A 26,517-nucleotide genomic window follows, 5' to 3' on the forward strand; every position below is an offset into this window, starting at 1 on the left:
AAAATGGACACTTGGCAGAAAAAAAGGAAAAAATTCCACACATGGACCTCGTCTTGAAGTCGTGTCAGAGCGAGACGCACCTGCAGCATGTCACGTTCTGATGTTTGGGTGGAGGGAGGTGCTGCTGTGTGTCTCCAGTCTTCTACCGATCCGTCGATGAGAAGCTCTGTCATGTCATGCCGTGTTTTAGAAAAGCTGAGGATGCTGCTGTAGAGCAGCGCTTCTCAATTCCAGTCTTCAGGCCCCCCTGCTCTGCATGTTTTAGATCAGGGGTTTCAAACTCCAGTCCTCGAGGGCCGCAATTACTGCAACTTTGAGATGTGCCTCTGCTGCACTACACCTGAATAGAATAATTAAGGCTCTGGAGAACTGGTCTACACAAGGTGCAGGTAATTAAGCCATTTCGTTCCAGTGTTTTGTACCTGTGGCACATCTAAAAACTGCAGGACTGTGGCCCTCGAGGACCTGAGTTTGAGATCCCTGTTTTAGATGTACCCCTACTCCAGAGCAGCTGATTCAAATGATTGCATGACCATCAAGGGCTGCAGAAGCCTGTTAATCACCCACATATTCAATCCAGGTGTGTGGCAGAAGAGAAACACCTAAACATGCAGGGCAGGGGGGCGTGAGGACCGGAATTGAGAAACACTGCTGTGGATGGAAGGTTTGTAGTCCTTTGGTTGGCCACCGCAAAGGCTGAGCAGAATACTGGCAATTGTGACTTGAGCTTGTAAACAGAGGCAGGGATCTTGGAAGTTTTACACTCAAGAAATGCTTCTTAATAGTGTCAAGAAATGTTTCTGGTGTGCTCAATGGTCCACCCCAGTGTTGGTTTCCACAAATCTCCTATTTGGCCCTTAATGCACTCATTATCGTCATGATCATCATCATCAAACCTTACATTGAACTGGATAATCTGGTTCTCTAGTTCTCTGCCAGACGTAGTGTTTTCACATGAAGGCCAAAAAAAGTTCCACTTTGTTCTCATCTGACCAAAATATCTTCCTCCACACATTTGTTGCGTAATCTGCAAAAATTCAAACGCAACATCGTTTAGTCTTGTGCAAATCCTCTACAGACACGCTTCACTCACTTCAGGATGCTGGATGCTTGAAAATGAAAATGGCACTTGTGTCATCATTGACTTGTGATTTAACAATTATCTGACCACTTTGGGCCCTGGGACAATTGGAATGTTATCCCCAAATTGTGAGGTGATCTTTCATTATAAATAAAAGACTTTCACATCACAGAATAGTGTAGCATAGTCAAAATGTAGCAACACTCTCAATTCTCACTCAATTCATGCCGTATTCAGAACAGAAAGAAGCACCACAAACTTATACAGGCACTTCTTCCTTTTCTCCACTGAATCTACAGCAAACCCTTGAGCATCTTTTTTTCACTTGATACTTTTAATACAGTCACACTTGCATGTAGTTTGCACAATAAAACGCGAAATGAGGTAGCACTTCTAGCACTAGAGCTACATTATTTTCAGCTGAAAAGTCTGCAGTTTTAAAGAACGAGGAGTAATCTCTTCCATACTGAGGTCTATGCATGAAAAAGAATGAAAAACTTTAATTATCAATAAATGGCTTCCTTGTGCAGTGCAAAAACATGGCTTTTAGGTTAATTGATCTCTAAACTGCTCTTTTGGGCATGAATGTGTGCCTCTGCGTGATTGTTTGTTCTGCGTTGCCCTGTAATGATCCAGGGTGTGCCAAATCTCACATTCAATAACCGCTGGAAATGGGCAAAATCACCCCTGCAAGGATAGGTGGATATAGACGATAATATGGGAGAACCCCCATTTTGAGCAACCACGAATCACGTTTACTTTACTATTATGGACCATGGCTCTATTCTGTACAGCCCCAATGAGGTTTGCGGTTGTACAGTGGCAGAAAAAAGCGAAAGGTTCAAGGGGTCCATGAACACATTATATGCAGGGAACCGTAGAATTAGCAAGCCTCTCTCAAATCTCAAACATTATTAAAAATCACAGTCACAGTGTTGCTGTTGTGGGTTTAAGTCGAGGTCAGCCATTTGAGAGCGGAGCAACCCCAACATGAATGTTATGACTACAGGACTGTCTTCGCTGGGACGTCAGAGAGCAGTGTGGTAATAGCAGGGGGAGCTTCCATGAAGTTGCCAAGTCTGATTCCTGAGCTCACAACGGTGCTGGGTCCTAATTTGAGGCGATCTGCGCAGGCAGTAAGTGTGCCTGCTGCCACTCGCGATTACGATCACCCTGATGATGGCGCGTTGTGCAACACCTTGGTTTGCTTGCTGGAGTCAAAGCATTTCAGAGGAATACCAAAAGAAACATGTCTTTCATTTCGGTGAAAAGATAGGATGAAAGCAGAAACGGTCAGGGTGACAATTCATATTTGTAATGGATATCAGCAGTCATCATGAAAGAGAGGATCCCTCTTCCTCATAACCCCCCTGCTGTCATGTTTGGTATGTGCATTTAGTGGAGCGTCTGCTAAAGACTATGGCTGAAATAAAGCAGATGTTTACATTATGTCTGGGATTTCAAGGTTTTTCATTCCTTTCCATACATAAAGGCCTCATCTGAGCTCAACATGGAAGAGGTCACCGCACGTTCCTCCAAAACGCACCTTTTTCCAACAAAAAAATTAGAATCAGAAGGGAAAAAAATGTTCCAGTTGTAAAAGCAGTTGCACATTTCATTTTATTTTTATGAAAAATGTTATTCAAATCAATGTTTCCTCGTGGATAAGATTGATGCAGTGAGATGTCTCTCCTGCTGCCAGCATTACCCCGACTACTGTTTGATTGCTAAGCACAAAACACGGTGTAAATTTTACTCCGCAGGAATGGTGACATCATGGAGACGGTTTATTATTAGCAATACCTGCTGCTGGTTACAATAACAGATCAATGATGTTCTACCTTGTCTTTCCATCTCTCACAGTTGGAGCGTTTCTTCGTCACACGTTTCTAGTGTTCGAGCAACGGGAGCACACACACGCTAAAGAAAGACAAGAGTCCTGAGAGGAATGTTCTAGGCGCTGCTGTTGGATTATAATGTAAGTTGTTTGACATATATAACGCTGAGCTTTTTAGTCATTCTGTTTTACAGTTGCAGTTGTTTCAGTTACAATAACAAAACAGATAGCATAGATAAACCAGGGAGTAGCTTTAATATAACATTTACAATAAAGCTGAGACCAGGCGTGGATCTGTTTCCAATGTCAAAGTGCTTTTATAATCTCATACCTTAAACTTCCTCACATTTTGTCGCATTAAAACAACGTTTTAAATGGATTTTATTCTGATTTTGTGTGTGATCGGTGAGGGGATGCTTTCCTTTGGCTGGACAAAGAGAGACATTTTTGTTAAAGTGTAAAAAAAAAAAAGAAAAAAAGGGGGGAGCATTGTACATATTTACACTTTTTGCTTTGATGCTAAAAATTTACTTTGGATACATTGGATTTCCACGGATCATCTTCGAGAAGCTCCTGCAACCTGATCGCAGTCCATCTGTAATAAATTTAGTTGATTAAACGTGATTTTCAATGGAACACTGTTGTATACTCAAGGTTTCACTGTTGGCAGTACATGTTAGAGCAGAAACTAAGCAATCAAGTCAGAGTATCTTGGAGAGCCCAAGATTATGTAAAATGAAAAAACTGGGGAAACATAGAAAAAATGGTTTTGGCTGCACTAAATGGCCTGTAAAAGCAATGTTGTCTCTAATAATTAGAAATGGAACAAGGACCAGAGCCCTCCCTATTTCTGCCTTCATGACTAAAGTAAAGGTCAGGAAGAAAGGGTCAGAGAGGCAACCCAGAACACAACAGTCACTTAGAAGGAGCTTTAGTACTTCACTGGTGGGGATTAAAAAAGTGTCTCAAAGATCAAATATTGCTAAGGCTCTCCACCAATCAGACCTCTGTTTTATAATATAGAGATTGCACCCTGTTTCAATACTGCAAAAACCCACGTTAGCGATCGCCAGACAAGGAGAAGCAAGATTCTCTGGTCAGATGAAACGACAAAACAAGTTTTTGCCCTGACTTCCAATCAATAGGCACCGGTCATGACCTGGCTTAACACCATCCCTATGATTCAGGTGTGTTGGAGCTGGGATGCTTCCAAAAGCTGTTGGTCAGTGGTACTTGAGGACTGGAGTTGTAACAACCGAACGTGGCAATATTCTTTCAGAAAATGTAGCTCATAGTGCTTTAGAACTCCAAACTAAGATGACCCTTCATCTTCCAGTATGACAAAGATCCAGAGAGTGACTGACTCTCTCAGCTTGAGACAGTCTGAAGAGAAAAGTAAGAAAGACACTAAAACAGTGGGACCAAGTCTTTAGAGTCATGCCCCCTTGAGACTGTGACTAAGGGTCCTTCAACAAAATATTAAGCTTTGGGTGCTAAGATCTTTATATGTTTACAAAATCCCTTTTGTAGGTCTCGAACATAACCAAACGCGGGGCTATAAACACTTACTGGTGATACTGTAGCTCATCATTTTGTGTAGCTATACAATAAAAACGTGTTTAGCATAATATATCACTTTAAATTAAGCAACTGTCTGAAAAGGAGAGCCTGAGGTAGCACTGCTGCACTGGATTGCCATTCACGTACACGGTGTCTTTTTTCAGCAGATGCATTGGAAATTGTGCGCTTCTCCAACTTGCATTGCTCCAAAGGGTGACACACGACAGAACAAAAGTGCAGTAAACACACAGTAGCCTCTGAGCTTGCGGACTGACAAACAGAGCCGATATTAATTGTCAACAGAGGTTTGCTGCGACGGGACAGTTGAAGGAAGCCGGGGAATGCGTGGAAATGCATGAATGGAAAGTGGCAGAGTGGATTCCGGGGAGGTCTGTGGCTGTTTTGCCGCTGATGGGTATGGTGCGTTAAATCTTGTCACACAAAGCGCAGCAGAAGTACACTCACTGTAAACTTTCCGGGAGTTTTTTTAAACACAAAGAGTGCCAGCCTACCCGACCAGAGCCGGGGCCAGGAGGCATAGGCAAGACATCCCCATCCGCACACACTCCTGGGGCCGCGGCCACAATGGATGACATTATATGGTACCTTTGTATTTATATTACCTTATGTATTTAGATTACATGGCCTCTTTGTATTGAGCAAGATAAACACACAAGTTATCATTCTTGTTGCCAGCAAGGAGTCTGTCCTGATGCACAAAGGCTGCTGGGCCAAAGCGCTGTGATGTCAGAGGGGTTCATGCAGGACAGGTAAAGTAGTAGCAGACTTATCAGTTTACAGCCATTCACTCACTAACAATCCATACTGCTCCTCCTTCAGCGCTGTAAACAAACAGTGATGCAGATAAAAACTACATACATTTCTGCTCAGTGTTTATATGCAGAGTAGTTAACAAAAGTGGCTTTTTTAGACTGGAGAACTACTTCAGAAGCTAATTATTAATCATATACATACACCAATGCCGTCAAACATATGCATACCACCATTGTAAAAAAAAAAAGCAAGGAAAGAAACTTTTGTTTAACTGTTTGGAATTACATCTCTCTCCCCCTCAAGCGTTATTCCCTTGGAAATAAGACTTTATCAATGACCTGAAAGAGGTAAATGTTGATACCTCTCAAACTGCAAAAAGTTGTAAGACCATTTTCAAAGAAATGAAGTCTATCATTCATCAGAGAAAAAGATTATTCATGGTTAGAACAGTTCCCAATGGGAGACAGTGGCCAAATCATCCCAGTCCTGATGTCCTAACCCATTCACACCAAGGTCAGATAATGCATCATTCCAACAAAACTCAATATTTGCTGCAACAGTCTAAACACTGAAAGAGTACTGACTCTAAAACAAAAAGTCTCTCTCTGCCAGGTTACATCGGAATAAACCACAATAGATATTTCAAGTACAACATCTTTCAGACAGACGAGACCAGAGGAGAAACCTTCGATCATGACGCACAATGGCAAGCAAAATCCAACACAGATCAACGGCACAAACACCTCAAACCAACTTTCAAGCTGCAGGATCTGGGCAAAATGCAAGTCGACTTGAATTGAAGTAATGTTATAAAGAAGAGATGATTGTTTCCACAATGATGTATTGAGGTTATTGCTTTGAAAAAGTGATTCTATAAGCTACTGAATGTTGGGGTTTGCTTGATCCTCCCACAAAATGCATTGGCAGTCAGAAATGTTCCTTTTTCCCTGTTATGTGAGGTATTGCTCTAGTAAGAACCCGACCAATAACTGTAGAAATGTTTAATGTTTTAGGGCATGTTGGGTTTGCTTTGATTTTCACATAAGAGTGCACTTCAGGCACAGAGCAAACAGTCATGAGCCACAGAGTCATCAAACATTGAAGACCATTATAGCCTGTTAACCATCTGAACATATCCAACCTCTAAGCAATAGAATAAACTGTGCTATTGTACTATCCTGGGAGCTAAAAGATAAACCAGCCCATCAAGCAGTGTTGACCCTCTGCAAGGCCATGTGTGCTGTCTACAAAAAAGTCCTAATATTTATTCTGAGCAGTCCAGACAGCAGACCACCATATTAACTGGACAATGAATTTTATTAATGACAAGTCCCAGTTTCTGGTCAACATGGCAATTATCTTGAATCATTGCAGTCTCGCTAAGAAACCTTCATTTTTTTTTTCTTGTGTTTACTTCCTAAAAAACCCAAAGCTCTTTAAATTGGGCCTCCGTGTTCCTGTGAGTTGGATGAGTTTTAGCCCAGTTCAGGAGAAGTCATGGTCACTCCCGATTTGTGCGTCTCAGTGTTTTTCATTGTGTGGCCTTCGGTTAGCTTTTATTTGTGATGAGGGATGTTACAAGAATTATCTTTTATTTCCTTAATTTTTTTTTGTGGTACCATAAAAAATGTGAACTCTTACTCCTTTTGGTAGTAAATCCTCTTAAGATGGGCAGCAAGATGAGACCTGATTGTTGTCAGGCTGTGGAAAATCATGCAAATTACTGCGCACAGCAGCAGAGGCCCGACACAGGCCTTTTAATTTCCCAGGATGTTTATTTAGTTGCCTGCTTAAAACTGTCATCTACCAAAATTTGGGTTCTACAGCTGCTCTGCAAGTTTCTAGGCTTTGGGCAACAGAGAAACTAGAAACTCAAGTAGATCTTATGTTGTTAGACGCACCACGTGCCGCTGGTTCTGCTAACAAATTCGTTGAGTTGCAAGGTCCAGAAACTTGTACTTGATGATGGAGTCATAGAAAGCATGTTTTTCATAACACTATGTCCATCTGGTGAACTGAAATGCATAAGCAGATTGGCTTCTCTGGAATATCTTACTCTTTCTTGGCACGTGAAAGCAGACGAGACACGGTCTAAGCCCCTTCTGCTGCTCGCTAGTTCAGTTAATTCCTGTTGTATGTGTGCGTAAGTGGGGCTTGGGACGTCTTCCACAGTTTCCCTGTGCAAACTGTTGATGATACGCCCAAGGCATCTTTATGTGAGTAATGTGGATAAATGCTATAAGCCTAAACAGTTTGAAGATGGAGGAATATTAGGAGCCCAGCTGCGTTGGTAACAGTTCAGTTGTGCTGTGCCGAATCCTTCTCATTTACCCTTTCCCTTCCACAAGTTTGAAGGGTGTTTTGAAGTCCCATTACGCAAGCTTACTGTTCATAAAAATAGACACACTGAACTTTGCAGACAGGGTCATACGTTTACCTCAAGCGCAGTCAAACTGAGTGACTGTGACCACCAAATTTCAAGTGGATTTATGTTTGGACTTTGACCAGACCATTCTAAGACACGAATGTGTGTTGATCTAAACTATTACATTGTGGATTTGTGACTGCTGTCCTCCTGGACGTTAAAATTTTGCTCAGTCGCATGGATTTTGCACGCCAACAGACGTTCCTCCAGTATTTTCTTGCACTTGCCTCCATCTATTTTTTCTATGTGAACATAGAAAGAGAGTACGTGACATAAAATGCCATGACATATTTTAGTTTAACTTTTCAAAAAAATACATAGGCTTTAGAGGTATCGTTTTGGTGTCGCAGTGGTTTGGGAGCGAGAGGCAAAATCTATGAACTACTCAACAGTTATTACACCACGACTTTGTGGTAAACTGAACATGTGTCACTACAGCAAATAAAAGTAAACCTCAGATATTAACTAAAGTTACCAGAAAGTCAGTTGTGGCCTGACAAGGTAAAAAACAGAAAACTTCAAAGATATGAATGCATCTACTTAAGCCACAGGTGTCAAACTCCAGTCCTTAAGGGCCGCTGTCCTGCAGTTTTTAGGTACAAAACACTGGGATAAAATGGCTTAATTACCTCCTCCTTGTGTAGATCAGTTCTCCAGAGCCTTGCTAATGACCTAATTATTCTATTCAGGTGTGACGCAGCAGAGGCACATCTAAAAGTTGCAGGACAGCAGCCCTCGAGGACTGGAGTTTGACACCCCTGCTCTATAGGGTTTAGTGTCCATCAAGAAGAATGTAAACCCTAAAGAACCTAATGAAGAATTGGTGTTGAACTGTTTTCTTTGACTTTAGTGATTTTATGTCTTTATATAGATTTAAACTTTACAGAATATTATATAGTATTGCCATGGATTACATTTGTTTACCACAGATAGCCCTTTTCTGAGGGGGTCATTTGCAAAACGTCACATGTGTAACCAATTAAGAACCACAAAATTCTGATTTGTGCTGTATAGTGCGTTATAAAAACTTTATTGGGTCATATATAGATGGAGTTGAGATTACTTTGTTTATAGCCTTATCCTAAAAATAATTCAGATTCTGGCAGCTCCTAAACTAAAGATAAACCTAACAAATCTTTGAAGCATATAGTGAAACATTAGCACTCCTGGCTTCCATATGCACTTATTTCTATTGGTCCATCTCAGCTGAGATAAAAAGAAATGCTGACAAATGCAAACCTGAACTAAATAACCTGTATCTTTTTGTTTTTTCCCCCAAAGCCAGTTTCAAAACAATTGTCCTTTTGACTTTGTTCAATGTTTTTTCGGCTGTACGTCACGGCAGCTTTGTGTAAGCATCAGCCGTCACCCTCTGCTTTTAGGGGCCTTCTAGACTAAACCAAATTGGCCATAAAATAGGTAAAAGTAACAAAAAAAAATCTAGACTTGCTTAAGGCGGTTTCAAATGAAAGCGGATCACAATAAATCCCAGAATGAGGTGAAGCTGTGAAGGTGTGGAAATCTTATAATCTCGTTCCTCTTCATGCTTCTAATGGTTCTGTTGAAGTTCTTCAGGATTCTGTTGGCGTGTTTCATCACATCTTCACCGTTGCTGTGTAATTTTTTTCCAGATATATCTGCTAAACTCTTCATTGGTACTTTGAAGTTTGCGAGGCATGACAACAGTGTTATCCTTTTATATGCCATAAAAGCAGGATGACATAAAGACCACTGGGCTTTTCTGGATAGTTCTTCAAAAGCCGGGCTCTGTGTTTACAAGTCGGGAAAGGGCTGGACTCAGAGATGTGGAGCCTGCACTCTTTTAAATTGTTGTCTTGTCTGTCACTTGAGACCAACTATTCCAGCACCGTTATATTTTCCATTAGAAAAAAAAAGAAGAAGAAAAAAACTCAAGGGGTCACCAGTGTGCCGGACTGTGTTCTGCTGAAACCAGATGGGGGATTTCCTATAAACAAGTGCACAGAGAGTATTTATACAGACTGTGCCACCTGACAGCATAACACTCATGACACTCTGTTTAGCGGCCAACGTTGCCATAAGTCACTTTAAAGATTGAAGTAAATATTTTCCTGATAGTCATGTCATTGTTTATTATAGAATGGCAAAACTTTGAGATCTTGCCAGATCCTTGTTTAAAAAAAATAAAAAATCATCATTTCATAGAAACTTGAGAGAGCAAGAAAGAGGGAGTGGGGAATGCAAGAAGATGCACAAGTCATGCATTCTGTTACATTGAAACTGCAAGCTGCAATAGATTTTAGTGGGATTTTCTAAACCAACAGGAAGTAGTTCACTATTTTCAACTATAAGAGGAAAATAAAAATGTAAAAGTTACTTAAAGTGCATATTTGAAAAATGTGATTTGTTTTGGGATTTTTTTAGTATGTCCGGATCCCACGAGATTTGGCTGAGCCGCGTTTTGCTGTGGTTACAACACGCAGAATCATAGCACAGATTCTCAGATTCTGACTTTTGGCCAGGACTTTGACTGGACCACCAGAATATAATTTGATGTAATGAGCTCCTTTTCATCTCAGAGTATGCTTCATGTCATTTTGTTGGAAGTTGAAAAGCAGGATTTTGTTTTGCAGTTTAGCCCCCCTTAACTCCCCCCCCCCCCCATAAAACTAAAGACTTCATCAGTCTTTACTCACTTTGTCAGAAGAAGGAAAAATAATTTTTTTCTGACCATGACAGGCGCATTGTCTTGTTGGGATAAAAAAAAAAACCCAAAAAAACAAACACCATGTCACCTATTACAGATACGGCCTCACATTCCCTCTGCTAAGTATTATCATGCTGCTGGATTAAAGCTGCATGAGATGCGAGGATGCAGCGGCCGGTGTTGGATGCTGAAATAACTGGAGATTACCACCATAAGGGTGTGAAGGCGGGTTCAGTCTTGGGGAAAAGCCCCTGAGATAAAAGCATTCCACTAAAGAGCATCGGTCAGTTAAACCTTAAGTAGTAATACATGAGTAGACCTGTGTGATTTTCTTCTTTTTTGCATTACGTAACATTACAGCCACAAAACTAGATGTATTTTTCAGGGTTTTATGCAATGGACCAAAAACGTTACTCTGAAGTGATAAATTTGTCAAGTTTATTTGCATAGCACATTTCAGCAACAAGGCAGTTCAACCTGCTTTACATCTTAAAAACCCAAGAAAGTACCCAACATTACATTTTGTCTAATGCTACCATCAAAATCATCAAGCAAATCAAATATTTCAATCCAGTTATTAGGAATTAAAGGCAACTCTAAACTGGTGGGGTTTGAGTTAGTCACTCAGTGTTTTTGGCAGTTTTGCAGTTTTCTGGAAGTTTGTCCAGATTTGTGCTGCATAGAAGCTGAATGCTGCTTCTCCTTGTGTGTGAAGTTAATTAATAAAGTGTTTTTTGCCTTGTCACTCTCCTTCTAAAGCCAGACTTGTGAAGTGTAAAAGCAACAGTAGACTTGTTGACAGACACCTGATTTGACAATTAATGCTCTCCTTGCCTGGGAATTGAGTTTAGCCGTATCTTATAGGTGTCACAATCTTCTCATTTTCAAGTAATAAACTGAATGGCGATCTGTGAGATCTACCCCATCCAATTTAATAAGCCCATCTGATTCGGGAAACAGGAGAAGTGACACTGTAGAACCTCACAGGGACCGGCTCACATTTGGATAGTTCTGCATCGCGAGGACAGATGTTGGGATTTCTTGGCTCGTTCTGTTGTGGGAAGAATTTCCAGATCTGACCCTACCGTCCACTGGAAATGGAAACTGATCTGGGAGCTCATTCAGCTTTCCATTATTGTCAGTAATGTGAACTGTAGATATGAGCGAGGACAAATGAGAGGCAGCATTAAATGGCCTTTTTCTTGAGACCCGGTGGAGCATTTTCAGTTTTGTGTATCGTGCAGACTGTTTTCATCAGCTACTGCATGTTCTACACTGTTGTAGATGCATTTACATAAGAGTACACAATAACAAATTGTGCTAGACTTTAAACTATCCCAAAAGTTATTGCAATAAATGATGACAATGTTGTCTGGAGACCATTTTCAAGTAATATATTGGTAATGGCAGAATAATGTAAGTAGACCCTCTCAAAAATTTATAAACTTTAACCTCAAATGAGTATTTAACATTGGAACCTTTTAAATATTCAAAATGAATAAACAAAACAACCGAAGCAACAAATAAAATGGAGTCGCTGTAAACAAAATCAAGAGAGAACAATGATAAATCATGCTAATGGAAATTGAGCTTGTTTTAATTTAACATGTGATTAATTCATTTCACACTTATTGTGATATGTTTATGAACATAACTGTTCCTAGTCATATTACTTTTACAACTTCTTACTTGTTTTATCTCTTTATGTGGCAGCCTAACTATGAGCAGCATTTTGAATTTGTATGTAGGCCAAAACTGTCAAAATCATCTTACTAAAGCACCTTTATTGAGCTAAACTGGGGCTATAAAGTTGTTCCAAAAGAAAAGAAAAAATAAACTGAAGAAGATTTGAAACAGAAAAAAATTATGTCTTTATTTTCAGTTTATCAATTATCAAATCTTTATTTTAGTTTCAATTTCTTATGAACAAACTATGGCACAGATTTAGCTCTATGCAACTTCTTTCACATGTTTAACATGGGGTAAAAATGTATTCTGGTCTTATTATAGCTTTATACAAACAATAACTTTCTTCTTTCTGCCTTTCCATAAAGAACTTAATTTGTGGGATTTGTACTAAAGTGATGCAAAGGTGGATTGTAGTTATCAACTCCGTCGCACATGGATGGGGTTGGTTTTATTCAGGGATTGCAAAGCAAATGGAAGCTGTACTAATATGCAAACCACACTTTTCACATTTTTATTTTTAAAAGTCAAAACGCTGACAATATTGTGGTAATTCATGATGGTCCAGCTCATAAACACCTAATAAAAACACTGAGGTTTGTGGCGGTAATGTCACAAAACGCAAAAGAGTGCAAGAGACGTGAATACTTTTTGAAGGCGCGCCAACTGTTAAAAACAACCTGCTACGACGCTCTCATTCAGACGCGTAAAATCAAATGTTATTAAGCAGAAAACAAGAAGGAGTTATCATAATGAGCTCAGCTGGAGGCTTTACTTTACCGGACTGATTGCAACAGAAATTCACAGTCTTCCGTTGGAAATCCTGGACCCACCCCAAGTTAAATATTACAGGCCTTCTACCTTTGGCTTAGTGCCAACTCAGCTGGTGGCCACTTTCAAACGATTAAAAAAAAATAAAAAAATAAAAAACAGCTGGAAAGTGTGAGGGTAGAGGGAAAGACACAAAACGGAAAGAAAATATACCAGATGTGACTGCTGGAGTGAATAATTTGTCAATGAAAGCGCAGGACAGACGAGGAGATCAGCTAAAGGCTAAACGTGGGATTCTTCGAAACTACAAACAGACAGCTCTTTGTCATTCAGTGTGAAATATAGCCTTCACTAGTCGTGACATGAAACAAAAAGCTAGATTAAAGTATCCTGCTTATGAATTATGTAATGCCACTGTGAACACGCAAGCCTTCTATAATAGGAAGTAGATTACTACAGCCCGCCTCTGGGGCTTCGTAATTTAAAAGCACTTCTTGCATATTTCAACCAGTATGTAACCGTCAGAAGAATACGATGAGATAACCTCGGTGTTTATGGCTCCAGAAATGCTTTTAATCTCATTTTGTTCTATAATTACTTGGCGGTAGAGTCCGACTGACCTTTTCATAGTGCCTCACATCCGTGTGATGCTTGTGACGAACTCTGGGATGTCTGTAGACCAGTGGCAAGCAGACCAAAAAAAAGGCCTCATTTCTGTAGAATAGTATCAAAGAATTCTATTAGCAGGGAGAAATAAAAAGCTGTTTTTGAATTAGTGGTGGGACATGGCTAAAATGTTTAACCACAGGGTTCATTTATCATATTTCAACAGAAAGCTATGTGCAAAGTGCCATTATGCTTATTCACCTTCCAAGTGTTTCAGGGACCCTTGGTCATTCATTGAAAAAACACTTCTTCTCCACTGTGGACGCTAGCATTAGCGAACAAAGATATTTATTGATTTTATTTTGTTATCTAGGTTACTCAATCATCTGACTGAAACAAACAGCTGTTACACTTCTTCATCTTTCAAGTGTTTCAGGAACTCCTGATCATCCATGTAACTTACTTTGAAAAATACCTTTTCACGACTATGAACACTAGCATTAGTGATTGGGGACGTCTGTGCTGCCAACACCTTTTGCATTGAAGTGCTATTTTAGGCTTGAATAGTTTCGATGATGTGCCAACTATAAGTACAACTTGAACGCAATGCTCGTCTTTCCCAGCTTCCCAATAAAACATTTTTTTGAAACAAAAGTTAGCCCTCAGTGGGCCGAGAGAAGCGGCTTTGTCGTCCATCGCTATTGTTTGCGGATGTTGTTTGTGTGTCAAATTTACAAGTGTACCAGAAACACAGTACAAAGGTTCCTGCTCAGGTCTTCTGTATGTAAAAAAAAATAAATTAATTAATTAAAAATGCGATGACTTATGATGTTAATTCCAAGTTATTAATTAATTAACTGAAACATCATCAGAAATCCAAAGGCAACAAAAGCTGTGGATTAAAGTACCACCATGACTGACGTGCCAAAATTCATGCTTTTGTGACGTTCTGCAAGTAAGATCTGGGAGCAATTATTTAAACTCTGCCACGTAATAAAGATTAACATCCCCATCATGAAGAAAATATAGGGCAGGTTGTGAACTCAAGCAGATAAGCGACTGCCTGTTCTCCCAGCCACCCCTTAATCTGCGAGTCATTAGAGACTCAGGCAGATAATGCAGAAGGCATTCAGACCAATCAAAGAGAATCAACAGGAGGACAACTCTTTATAGGAATCTGCTATCGGCTCATCTTGATGGAGCTCCTAATGCCACGTGTCCACGTGTCCTGGCTCGCATTGTGTTGACTTTGAAACGCAGAGCACCATTCACAAGATAGCATCAGATTATAAACCTGACTCTTTTGAAGGCAAGCTAGGTTACTTTTTCCTGTCTTTTTTCCCCTACCTCCTCAGATACTGCCTCTAAGTCACACAACGAAGAAACTTTTTTTTTCCCCCTCGGTCAGTCTAGTGTCACATAAAAAAGGAGATTCGCTGATAACTTGCTGTGCTCTGAGCTAATATGAAACACCAAGCTGAACTTGGGTGTCTTTGAGGCAATGTTTTCCTTCGCCTATCTCTTTGCCTATTTCAAGTCCCCAGTGGTATAAATTGTCGGAGCGGACCCTATCTGTCTCTGGGTGGGCTTTCAAAGGCGGCCCATCAGTTAAGGCTTCAGTAAAGAGGTTCCTCCTGATGCTGCGAGGAAGAGTCCCAGTCGTTTCTGGACCTTTTAACAGGCTGATTTACAGTAACTGTTGTCTGCATTCGGAGGTAAATGCATGGGTTTGTTATTTTTCGCCAGGGCCAGTGTTTATGTACAGTATGCTGTGGAACCGTTTTGTTCTTTTAGGCACACAGCATGTAATCTATGTGTCAAGATATCGTGTGAGTAGACGCAGTGCATTCAGGGACGTTTCCCCGAAAATGTGAGCCAAATCCCAGAGGACTAACCGGGAGATGATCTTCTGAGAAGCCACATCTAATAAATCTGGTTTAAATCAATTTAAAAAATTTATTTTATGCTATTTTATAGCTGATTGTCCAGACTGGTAAATGACCCTCCATATGTGGATTACTGTGTAAATAATGTTTGTGCTGTAGCTTCCTGTCCAACATGCAAAATCGACAAAGAGATGAATGAAAATGGGAAAGGGTAAAGGCTTCTTTTTACAATTAGCAACAGCTGTGTTTATCATAAAAAGTGAAATTGCGAAAATAAATTTGCTTATTGCAAACACACCAATATAAAAAAGCTGTATTTTTCAATCAAAATTTTTTTTGCTCTAGGATTACAATTATTTTTTTATTTTTTATTTTTTCCAAATTTACCGAGTCACATGTTCAACATTCGGATGTTACTACTTCCGAAAAGATGGAAGATTACAGGAAGTAGTTTTTAGGTTGGGTTTTGGACAACGTGCAGAGCTCTCCCAGCATCACGCAGTTTATAAAATGTTGTGTTACTTACCACGATTTCCCCCAAATTGCCGTACATTTACATGCTCCCAAGTATAAACGACTGTTCGCACCTGAATAAGAGACTTGGGGTTTTCTTTGATATAAAATCAACTCTTTTTTTCACTTTTTTGAGTTTTAGAGAAAAATATAATGCCATTTCTTCATAAAAACATACCTAGACTCTTTTGAGCGCGATAGAGGAATCCTTGAATCTCCTGTGGCGGCCATTTTGGAGCATCTCCCCCGCCCCGCCCCCACACAAATCCACTTCGCTAGCTAGCAGCAGCAGCAACTAGCAAACACCTGGTGGAACTGACCGCACATCTACTGAGCAGGTAAACGGCCGACGCGAAGAAGCATTATTGTGATGACGTGCCTGAGAGGGAGTCTCGGAAAGGGTAGGAGATTCTTAAAGAGACAGAGGCTAATTTTAAGACGTCAGTTACCGTTGTAATCCGATGTCAGAAGACTTTTACGTTATGTCTGATGTATGCAACATTTTCATAACAATTGAAGGTCAAAAAAGTTAAAACTCAAAATCTCATTGAGTGAGATTTTGTAGCACTCAACTGTGCTACACAATCTCACCCAAACACTCACGCACCAGAATCCTGACAGTATGGGGCAATTTTTGTGCCATAATTTGAGAGCACATATTTTCAGTCTGAAAGCTGGATTTCATGTCCTTTGTTCTCAAAACTTGTGCTTACATTTTCATTTTGAAAGCAGGACTTCAGGACTTAAAACTTGTAATGCTTGTACTCAAATTTTTTTGCTCTCTTTTAAATACTCACTGTGCTTTCATAAACTTTTCTCCTTGCGCTCAAAACTTGTCTCTGCTCAGATCAAGTCTTTGCTTGCAAACCTCTCTGCTCGATTGCTAAATATTTTCTTACATTCACTTTTTAGGGGAACAAGATGGTGATGTGTTGGTAATGTTTCATTTTTTGTTTTTTTGTTTTTGTTCAGAATTTTTAAAACTTTGCTCTTTTGATATTGTTTAAGTAGATATTTCTTTCCCCATCACCTGAAGGGAGTAGCTTCACCTGGTTAAGAGATGCACACATATGGCTGAACGTGAGTTTAAACTGGGATCATAAACAACCAGCCACACGCTGCAGTCTGGCTGACCCGAGACGGGCCTCCAAAACAGAAATGTGGAAGACATGTTGTGTTTTGTAAACACTGACTTGGCTTTATTCCAGCTTTTAGTGTCAAGGAAAGAGTTTTCACATTTACCCATTCACATGCTTATAATGTTTTTGCGCTTATTTAAACTCCGGTTGACAGTGGTTGTTTAACTGTAACCGTTAACCAAGGCTGCAGTTCAGAGTCGCTGCTACGTGGCCCCCCGCCCCCCCTGTCTGCCAAGCGTTCACTTTCACGGTATCTTTCTCTCTGCTGAAGGGAGGTGACCCAAGAAGAAATGTCATCCGCTGGGGATTGAAGGGGGAGCCATGAACGCTGTGAAATGCTCAGAGGTCTGCAACGACGCTCCACGGGACAGACGGCATCCCGGTCTCCCACAGAGGGCCACACATGCTGGCAGAGAAGCTGGACGGCAGACAGACGGGCCAGGCCACAGACCCAGGAAACAGACAAGCGAAGGCAAAAATGGTGAGTTTAGTTATATTTCAAATTTTCCAAAGTTCAAGCTTTTGTGATGGATTTTTTATTTTATTTTTTTAGCTTTTCTGAGGTAGGCCTATGCTAATATGAAGTTGGGTAGAGTAGAAGATAACTCCACTTTGACTAACTTGCTTCTTCAAAGGGTGTTTTCGTACATGATAGTCTGATAGAGGAGCAAAATTGCAACATTTGTTGCATTTTCAGCTGTTTTGTTTCGCTTTCACACTGCACTGTGTCAGACAAGCCATATCCTTTGAGCAAGCTGTTCACCTCCTTTCCTGTGGAGGCGCTGCACTAAGAGCAGCTGAAGGAAACAACATAAAAGCCTGTGAAGAAGACATGTGCGCAACTTCCCTCTTAACGAAATGGAAACAAAAATGGAGTGGACTTCAGTGGCTGTAGGATATCTCTTTTCTCTTCAACAATGGGCTTAACACGAGCCACTTACCGCGCTAATGCTAATTAGCCCCAAACAAAGACAAATGAGTTCAAACAAGAGTTCAAACTATTGCAAAATAAAATCGTATCTCAGAAAACAACTAGAGGAACCTAGGTGTTGTAGAATCACATCCAGAAGGAATACCACATGACAAACAGCTGACAATACCACATACAATATGAGGCACGCTCGGTGGTTGCCTCAGTCTTGTGTCATTAGTTGAAAACCTGAACTTAAACCCACTTGTTTCTCACTCTTGACAAATATGTAATTGCATTTTAAGAGACATAGTTGAAGAATCAGATCGTGTTCATATTTCACTCTGAGTATACGTAGGTGAACGGGTTTACAGCAGTAGGATGCGTACAGAACGCCGTCACCGTACTTCATCTTCAGTTAAGATGAAGCTGTTCAGTGTTGAGTTCATGTTTCTTGTAAAATCTAAATTCCTGAATGCCTTTCTTACCCAAAGCATAATGAGGTTGCAGATTTCTCTGCTTGATTCAACAACATCTGCTTGTGTACCTTTGGAAATGAATGAAAGAGTCGGAGCGCCGCAATTAGTGCGGAAAGGATTTAAGTCGCGCTCATTTTCCAAATCCCGTTTAAGTACCTCGAACATTTCAAAAAAAAAATTCCATCGAATCCCTCTGAAGATTAAACCACGCTGAAATATTTCCTTTTCAGCATCACGGCCCAATTCAACCTAACTCAAATGCCACTTGCATGATGCCGCCGGAGGTGGAAACATTTGCGGAATCCTGTGTTTTGAATTGATATTTTTAGCCCTGTGTTTGCACACGGGCTCTCAAAATAGCTAAAACAACGGAGGGTTTCTTTACTGCAACTGAAGCCCGACAAAGATTTCCATGATGTCATGTGTGGCGAGGGAGTAAGGGTAACAGAAGGCGGCGATGGACATAAAGTGTAATCTCCTCAATTTTATCCAGTCGTTTTATCCAGTGGTTTGGAGGTGAGAGGGCGGAAGAGAAACAAACAAGACAAGGGGCGCGTTCAAGATTACAAGATGACAGTCTCAAAACAGCAGTAAATGATATAACTCTTACTGACATGGTGACCTCCTCATCATTAGCTGCAGAATGTAGCATTTTGAGCAAACCTAAGGGTCATTATCCTATTTAATGTCGTCATCTCATAGCTGTCCACCAAGTTTATAATTAAATCTCCATCTTTAAAGAGAAAAATCTAAAAATAGAAAAAGGAATTGTATTTTTTTCCCCCTTCTAAAGTATAGCTGGCTTTATATTACGTTAAACATTACATTGGTGAATGGAAGCAGTTGGAAGTCTCACTTTTCTTTTTTTATTTTACATCTAATCACAAGAGTTTTACCTGAGAATGTACAACTATCAGACCTGAAAAATGGTGTGATAGTTGTCAAAATATTTTGAAAAATAAAATGCTAACAGTTAGTATTCTGTTTAACCCGACACTCAAACTTTAAACTAATCCAAATTAGTTTAAAGTACTATACATATCATACAGTAGAGACCAAAAGTTTGGACACACCTTGTAATTGAATCCAATTACAAGGTACTGTACATGCATAGTTAAAAACCGGATGTTTGCATACACTATATGACAAATACATTATTTTTGTCTGGTATTAAGTAGTTCAAAATTTTTCCTGTTTTAGCTCACATATGATTATCACCAATATTTGTATTCGTTACATTTCAGAACAAACACGATTGTTTATTTTTTTCAAATTAAGAGTTGTGTTCACTGTGATTTGAAAGGTTTGAGGTTTCAAATAATATGAATTGTGAAGACCCAAATGCAGCTAGGCAAGTAAACAATCAAAGTAGACGTGTTTGCTGTAGGTAGTAAGTAGTCAGATATTATATAATGCTTTTTTGTTGGGCTTGTGAGACACTTAAGCTTGGAGAGTTTAAATCATAATCTCGGCTTTTCCAAATTGTTTAGAGGCCAAGTATTCTTAGTGTATGTAAACTAAATTTAAAGAAAGTAAAAAAATATGTCTAAAAACATCATCTTGGATTATTCTGGCATTTTGCAAAGAGCTAAAACAGAAAACGTGGTCTTATTTAATGTCAGGCCCTGAGAGAGAAATGGATTTGTGAACATCTGTAGGAATTAGAACTTTACCTCTTTAGACGTCAGTGGATGTTTTGCAGTGACAGGGATAATTAAAAGGTCAAATTCAAGCTAAAATAGTGCATTTTAGAATTTGGGTAACTTTATGCTCACAAACACTAGAGTCTGTCACCTCCGGGGTTTGTCTGACTGAACGATCTATTGTCGTTAAAGCATGAACTGTAAAGTGTCTTCATCCCTCACTCTTTGGGTTCTTCCTCCACGTAGGACCAGGCATATCGATTTTTTTAAATTTTAGAATCTTGGTGCACAAAGCGTAATACTTTTAGTAGATGAGGAGAAATGAAATGTTGCACATGGCTTCCTGCATGTGGTGCGAGAGTGTTCTGAATATTTGATTTGTCTCTTCGCTGGACAGTTGTCAGTTGCTTCTTTATTTGGAGGATTTTTTTCTATACAACATTTGTTGGTGCCGTGATGAACGGCGGCTTTCAAAAAGTGCTCCAGTGTGGACTTTTTTTCCACAACACAACCCTGTGTGTTTGCATCGCTGTTCAGCTTGAGACGCTTAAGACCACAATCCATCTAACGCTGGTTTACAGTCTGGGTAATGCAGAGGAGTGGCAGGTTTGGCCCAAAGCCCAACATCAGTTCCCAGGATCCCACCAAGGTGATGATTTTTTTTTTTTGCTTCCCGCTCGTTCTTCAGAAATCTCCGTGGTTACTAAGGTCTGATAATAAACTGCTTCGTATAAAACCGAAAAACCCTTTTTTCTCTCTCTCTTTTGGATCAACTTCTTAATTTGCAAATGCACATTCGAAGAAAGCATCTCCGTCGAGAGAGACCACATGATGGCATCATTAACACAATTTTGCCATCAGAGGTCTTACTGCTGAATCGCTGCTCACTTAGCCTTTTTTGTGGAGTGGAGACGGGTTTCTAATAAATCTGCTGCTTTCTAGTTTGTTGTTTCACAATGATGTGCCGTGTAGGGGAGTTAATATTTTTCTCCAGCATCGAGTTAGTTTTGACTGCAGTGATTAGTCAGTTCTGCCCTGTCCAGTGCCTCACAAAGGAATTCATGCCCATTGAAATTTTTCACATTTTTACACACAATAATTAAAAATTTTGATGTACTTCCATAATCTTTCTTATTCTGAGTCAAAACTCAAGAGAGGAATAGTGTCTAGAAACACTTTTTGCTGCAATTACAGCTATAAATCTTTGGATTATATCTAACAGTTTTGACCATTTAGAGACTAAATTTCAATGTGCGTGGATAAAAATCCATCCACTTGCTTGTGCTTGCAAAGTCATGGGGAAGACTGATGCCTTTCTCCAGGCGTCACTGGGCGAGAGGTGTGGTAAACACTGGAAAAAGGCTGCCAGTCCATCACAGAGCTGGAGAAAAGTTGTGGAATTGTGCCATTCTAACACATATATTTATGTAAACCATTCCATCGTACCTGTGGCGATGCACTTAAGAATCATCCAACAGCACAATGACCTTTTAGGACTTTAACAGGTTTTATTGACCATGTTTTGTTCCATTCATCTTGCCATCATCTCCCTCTCCCAGCTTAGGAATTGCATCTCCCTAACATGTGTTTCGCTCCCCAATGTGTCCAGTTTAGTAGTTTTGCAAAAAATCTGTAAGGAAAAAAGAAGTATTACCATCTAACCAGAACTCCTACCTGTATGTGCTTATTGTACGCTTTGAGGAAAACTCAACTTAGCTTAGCTTAACTTAGCCTAGCTTTGCCACACATTTGAAATGACACATGATGTTGGAATTAGTCAAACTAAATAGGCTATTAAAAGCTTTTTCTAAGAGTGACTACTTGGAAACGATCCATCTTTCAAGAGTTTTCTCTTGCCTCTACGCCATAAAGGCCAGCTTTTTTCAGTGGACCTCAAACAGTTATCCTATTGACTGTTTCTCAAACATGAGCTGTGAATCTCTGCAGCTCCTCCAGAGTTATGATGGCTGCCTGTCTCTGATTAATAACCTCATTCCTTGTCCTGTCCTTTCAGTTGGACGGACATCTTGGTGAGATATTCCAGGCTTTTGTTTTGAAGTATTGTACCTCAGCATATCCCTGCTTTAAGCTTCTCCACAACGCTCTCCCTGACTGGTCTGCTGTGTTCCTTTGTCTTTTTAAAGCTGTTTGTTCACTCCGTTTCTAAAGGAAATGAACAACATTGGGGTATTGGAGTAAAGAGAGCTGAATACAAATGCATGCTACTCGTTTCAAGATTGATTTTGTGAAGGAAACATCGAGTCGGTCTTTCTAAATCTTAGTAAAACGCGCTTAAGTTTACGGTTGTAGGTTGATAAAACATGTGAAAGTCAAAGGGGTGTGAATTTAATAGACAGCACTTCCGTCTATTTTTCCTGGGCTGCATAAGGGATTGACCAGCTAGCATGTTTCAGTTAAAAAAAAAAGCTTCAAATGACTTTTAAGGCCGTAAAAAAGCAGCCAGAAACCAGAGCTGTCTCTTGCTAACCTTTCACTGACTTCAACGCTCCAACCCACATTCACTTGACATAAAACTCAGCGGCACTCTTTCGTTTAGCGAGACGAACGCGATGCCTGCTTGGCAGCCGACGGCTCTCCAACACGTAGCGTTAAAAGAGCCTGGACTCTTTCCTGCACCAGCTTCACCGCGCGAGCTGGGTGGATTCCTCGCTGATTGGACGTACGAAGGGAGTCGGGGAAGCAGAGTGGGGTGGGGGGAGACTACGCTCATCTGGAGGATATTAGCCAGCGGCGCTGATGGACGTGATCAGCCCCAATGCTTGATCTTTTCATGTAGTTTAACATCAACCTCCGCAGTCTTGTTGTTTATGTAGCGCTGTGTCCTTAAACTGACTGATGTATCCCCATCAGAGATAATTAACTTTGCTCTCTTATTAGAGATTGTGTGTCTGTGTAATTAGCTTTCATGGCTGTGGTTAAGATTCAGACTTTGAGAACAGCATGAAAAAGAACCGCAATGAATGTAATGAACAGATATTACTCCAGATATGATAAGTGCTGCATGTTCTTGTTTGCTTTGCTGTCTAAATGACCAAAAAAGCATTTTCAACAGAGCTGCCAGGAGTTCTGTCTGAACCACTATCTGCCTGAAGCATCAACGCCATAACAAAGAAAAATCATACTATTCTGTTAGTCTTAGGCAACAGGTGGAATATCTGCCGATGCTCCCCTCCCGCCCCACCAATCCGCTGTTGTTTTTAGCTCCTAATTCATCCATGAAATTACTCAGATGTTCATTCATCACCCGAGCGAAGCCGAGAGCGGCGGACACACGGACCAGATTCAGTTGATGAATAGGACGTTTCTGAAGGCGATTATTACCTCAGCGCGCACGAGTGGTAAACAGATTTATTATTTATCCAAACCACACAACGTAAAGCGATGAAAAACGCCAAAAAAAAAAAAAAGGTGGGATAGAAGGGGTGGGAGGTAAGGCATGAAATAGTTGCTTGTATTTCAGAGGAGAACAACAACAAAAAAAATATGCAGGCTGTGTTTGTAGTGCCGACCCAAGATTGTAATTGGTTTCATATTTAGGCTTGCTACAGTAAAAACCTACTGACAGCTATACCGGCGTACTGCGAAGTCAGACAAATAAATGATTCTGTTGCCTTTGCTGCAAAAATGCTGCACAGCTGCTCCTGCCAACTGACTGGACATCTTTTTTTATTTTTTTATTTATTCTTTTATTTTAATTTTTACTTCTTTTTTTTCTCTCTCTCTCTCTCAAAGCTTTGAAAAATCCGTCTGCACCGGCCAAGAGCTGTTCACCTAACTGGAATGTACAGTTAAAATGTGCTTTGCAGCTAATATAAATACAGAGCGGGGCTGTTGCAGCAGGAGAGCAGGTCTTAGTCACCGCTTCTTCCAGGGAAGTAAAAACACGCTCGTGTTGTGTTGATACGTTCCTGGGTTTGCATATTCTGCTGCTGTCCTCCATTACTGACAAGTGATTAAAAAGATGAAGTCACCTGCATGAGTGCATCACGATTAGCAATTGCATGGGTACGTTAAAAACGCTCACCTTAGACGCCACTGAAATCACTTTAAATTTAAATAGTTGTTCCTCTGTTGGAAAATTCAGGTTTAAGGGTGGAATGACTTAAGTGTCAGTATTAATCAAGTGTCTAGTAAATATTTTATTTTAAAAATGTATGGCTGAAGTGTTCAACAAACTATGAGAGTAGTACTAAGAAATAATAAAAATATATAAAAAAAATTATTACTGGAGCAGCTCTAATATTATGAGAGTAAAGTATGAGAAATAAGTCATACGAGAATAAAGTCCCAAGAAGTTGTTCAAGAGTAAAGTCAACTTTACGAGAAGTCGTGCAAGAATAACGTCGTAATATTCCGAGTAGTAGTACGAGAATAAAATCGGATTCTTGCAACTTTATTTGACTTTATTCTTCAGCACAACTTCCCGTAATTTTATCGTCATTTTCTTAGTGTGGCCTTAATAATCTGTCATAAAAGAGGAATAATTCTTTTGCCGAAAGTTGTAGACAATTTTCTTTTTGTGGTAGTGAAAGAAAATTTTACTATCACAACTGTAGGTGTACAGTCTTATTATAAGACCCAACACTACCTTCCTATGGATCTACCAAACTAACTTTTTTAAAACTGACTGGTTTGTATCCTAACTTTCCTTTAAACCTTTGCAAAACATCACTGCAGACGTCCGTATGCTGTTTGTTCACTAATCTCTAACAAACTTGGATTAAATAACACACAGATGGATTCCATGTACTAATTTGGTGACTTCTGAATGTAAGTGGTTGAATTGGGTTTTATTTTGGGGGATAAGCCTAAAGGGGATTTGCAATAGATGCAAACTTTACAAATTTTTATTTGAAAGAAAATAGGCTTCTTTTTTTAAAAACTACTTCACAACAATGCTTTAGTACGTGTTGGTTTAAACCATAAAATCCACCCAAAATACATTAAATTATTAGGCTATAAGGTGGGAAAAAAAATGCTTGAATACTTTAAACGAACCGTTAAAAGAAAGGATGGGAAAGAAAATAGCGGCGCTATCTCTCCTCAGAGACATCAGCGAATCGGGTCGTCGCCGTGCGATTTAGTACTCTAAAGTTACACGGACGGCGGTCTAATCTGGGGTCGCCTGTAATTATTCATTCATCAGCTGTTAGTCAGAGTGATAAAGACCATGTCGGATTATCTTTCTCCAAAACTCCGGAAAAGATGAGGTCATCGCATCCACTTGGATATTTTTAGGGGCCCGGAGAGCTCTGACGGTGGCGTACTAAAACAAAACGCTTCGAAATTCAATTAAGGAATCACTCAGCCAGGGTGACCCGACAATAACCCGGAGTTGCTCTAAAACAAAGGCTTTGCCGGCCAGCCACCGTGCCGCCTCACATGTGGTTTGGGGGGAAGAGCAGCGCTTAGAACCACAGATTCTCAGGGGCTGCCGGGATTAATGAAGAGTTTCTTTTTCCAGGTGTTGTATTGTGGATACAAGAGCTTTTTGGGCAGCAGGCTATTTTTTTTCCCTTCTCCTTCTTCTTCTTCTTCTTCTTCACAGTAGAAATGAAAACAGTAACACAGACCTGATCCAGCCAGTGGCTTAGATGCGAGCACATTCCAGGCCTAAAAGAAGAGTAGGTGAAACCGCTCGGGATCATTCTCGGATATCAATCACACGCCGCACGCTTCTGTCCGGGTTTCGGAGGGGCGGGTGGAGGAATGTGGGGCGGGGAAACGGGGAACGTCTCCGACGTTTTCACATCCCTTTCCAGCCTTATAATACCGCTATCTAACACCCTGATGAAAATAAATAGGAGTAAAAGGCCCACCTTAATCCGTTCTGTCGTTTTTTTACACATCGTTCCGTCATTTTCAGCACTTCTTGAGACTGTTTGTCATGTTCTGTTGCTTTCGTTGGCCCAGGCCGAAGCTGCAACATGGGTTTTAGATTAGGAGTAAAACACAAAATGCGTCGGCTTCGCTTTTGGACGGCAACAAAAATGTGCCATTGCAAAAGAAATTACTGCAAACCCCGCAAGTTTACAGCTGAGGTTTTGGCATCACAGTCGGCTTGGATAAAAATCGCTATTACTCACTTTTGGTTTGGTGTATTTGTACAACCACAAAAAGCGCACTCGTTCACTTTAAAAGTAAGACGACTATTATCAAAATATTTACAATTCAGTTCAATCCAACTGGTTGTAGCTTAGCAAAGAGCAAGCGAGAGAGGGTGATTGACAGCGCTAAGACCCTCCCCCTGCCTCTGACTGGTTGTTTCTCTAGTTGTTGCTGGGAGCACAGGGAGAAGATAGAGGAGCTTGATTTTATTTGCTTTCTTTTTTTTCCACAGATCATCCATCTAATGTCATCCCATCACAACATAATGATCATTTTAACAAAGAATTGCAGGAGCAAGACAGTAAGGAGTCATATGGTTAGGGTTTCAATTAAGTAAATAGATGAATAAATATGAATAAATTAGACGACAACAGTCGAAATCTTGATTATAA

At 40.2% G+C, this 26,517-nt stretch overlaps 1 protein-coding gene across 10 annotated transcripts in view; it reads left to right on the forward strand.

Annotated features, from left to right (window-relative positions):
- The first annotated feature begins 2,947 nt into the window (after nucleotides 1–2,947).
- The window catches only part of myocd (myocardin), a 95,250-nt gene continuing 71,680 nt past the window's right edge, over nucleotides 2,948–26,517 (forward strand). For 4 of the 10 annotated variants that reach the window (XR_006369294.1, XM_044102471.1, XM_044102480.1 and 1 more), the window contains exons 1-2: nucleotides 16,060–16,163; nucleotides 17,236–17,445. Coding sequence is in view for 9 of the 10 variants with exons in the window: in XM_044102471.1 (XP_043958406.1) it covers nucleotides 17,286–17,445 (160 nt within the window). In the remaining variant the exon portion in view is untranslated. Of the gene's footprint in view, nucleotides 3,060–14,696; nucleotides 15,142–16,058; nucleotides 16,227–17,235; nucleotides 17,446–26,517 lie in introns of those variants that run through there. The other 6 variants (XM_044102478.1, XM_044102483.1, XM_044102474.1 and 3 more) reach the window with 5 other exon arrangements.

The sequence above is a fragment of the Gambusia affinis genome, linkage group LG20, assembly GCF_019740435.1.
Source record: "Gambusia affinis linkage group LG20, SWU_Gaff_1.0, whole genome shotgun sequence".
Taxonomy (NCBI): domain Eukaryota; kingdom Metazoa; phylum Chordata; class Actinopteri; order Cyprinodontiformes; family Poeciliidae; genus Gambusia; species Gambusia affinis.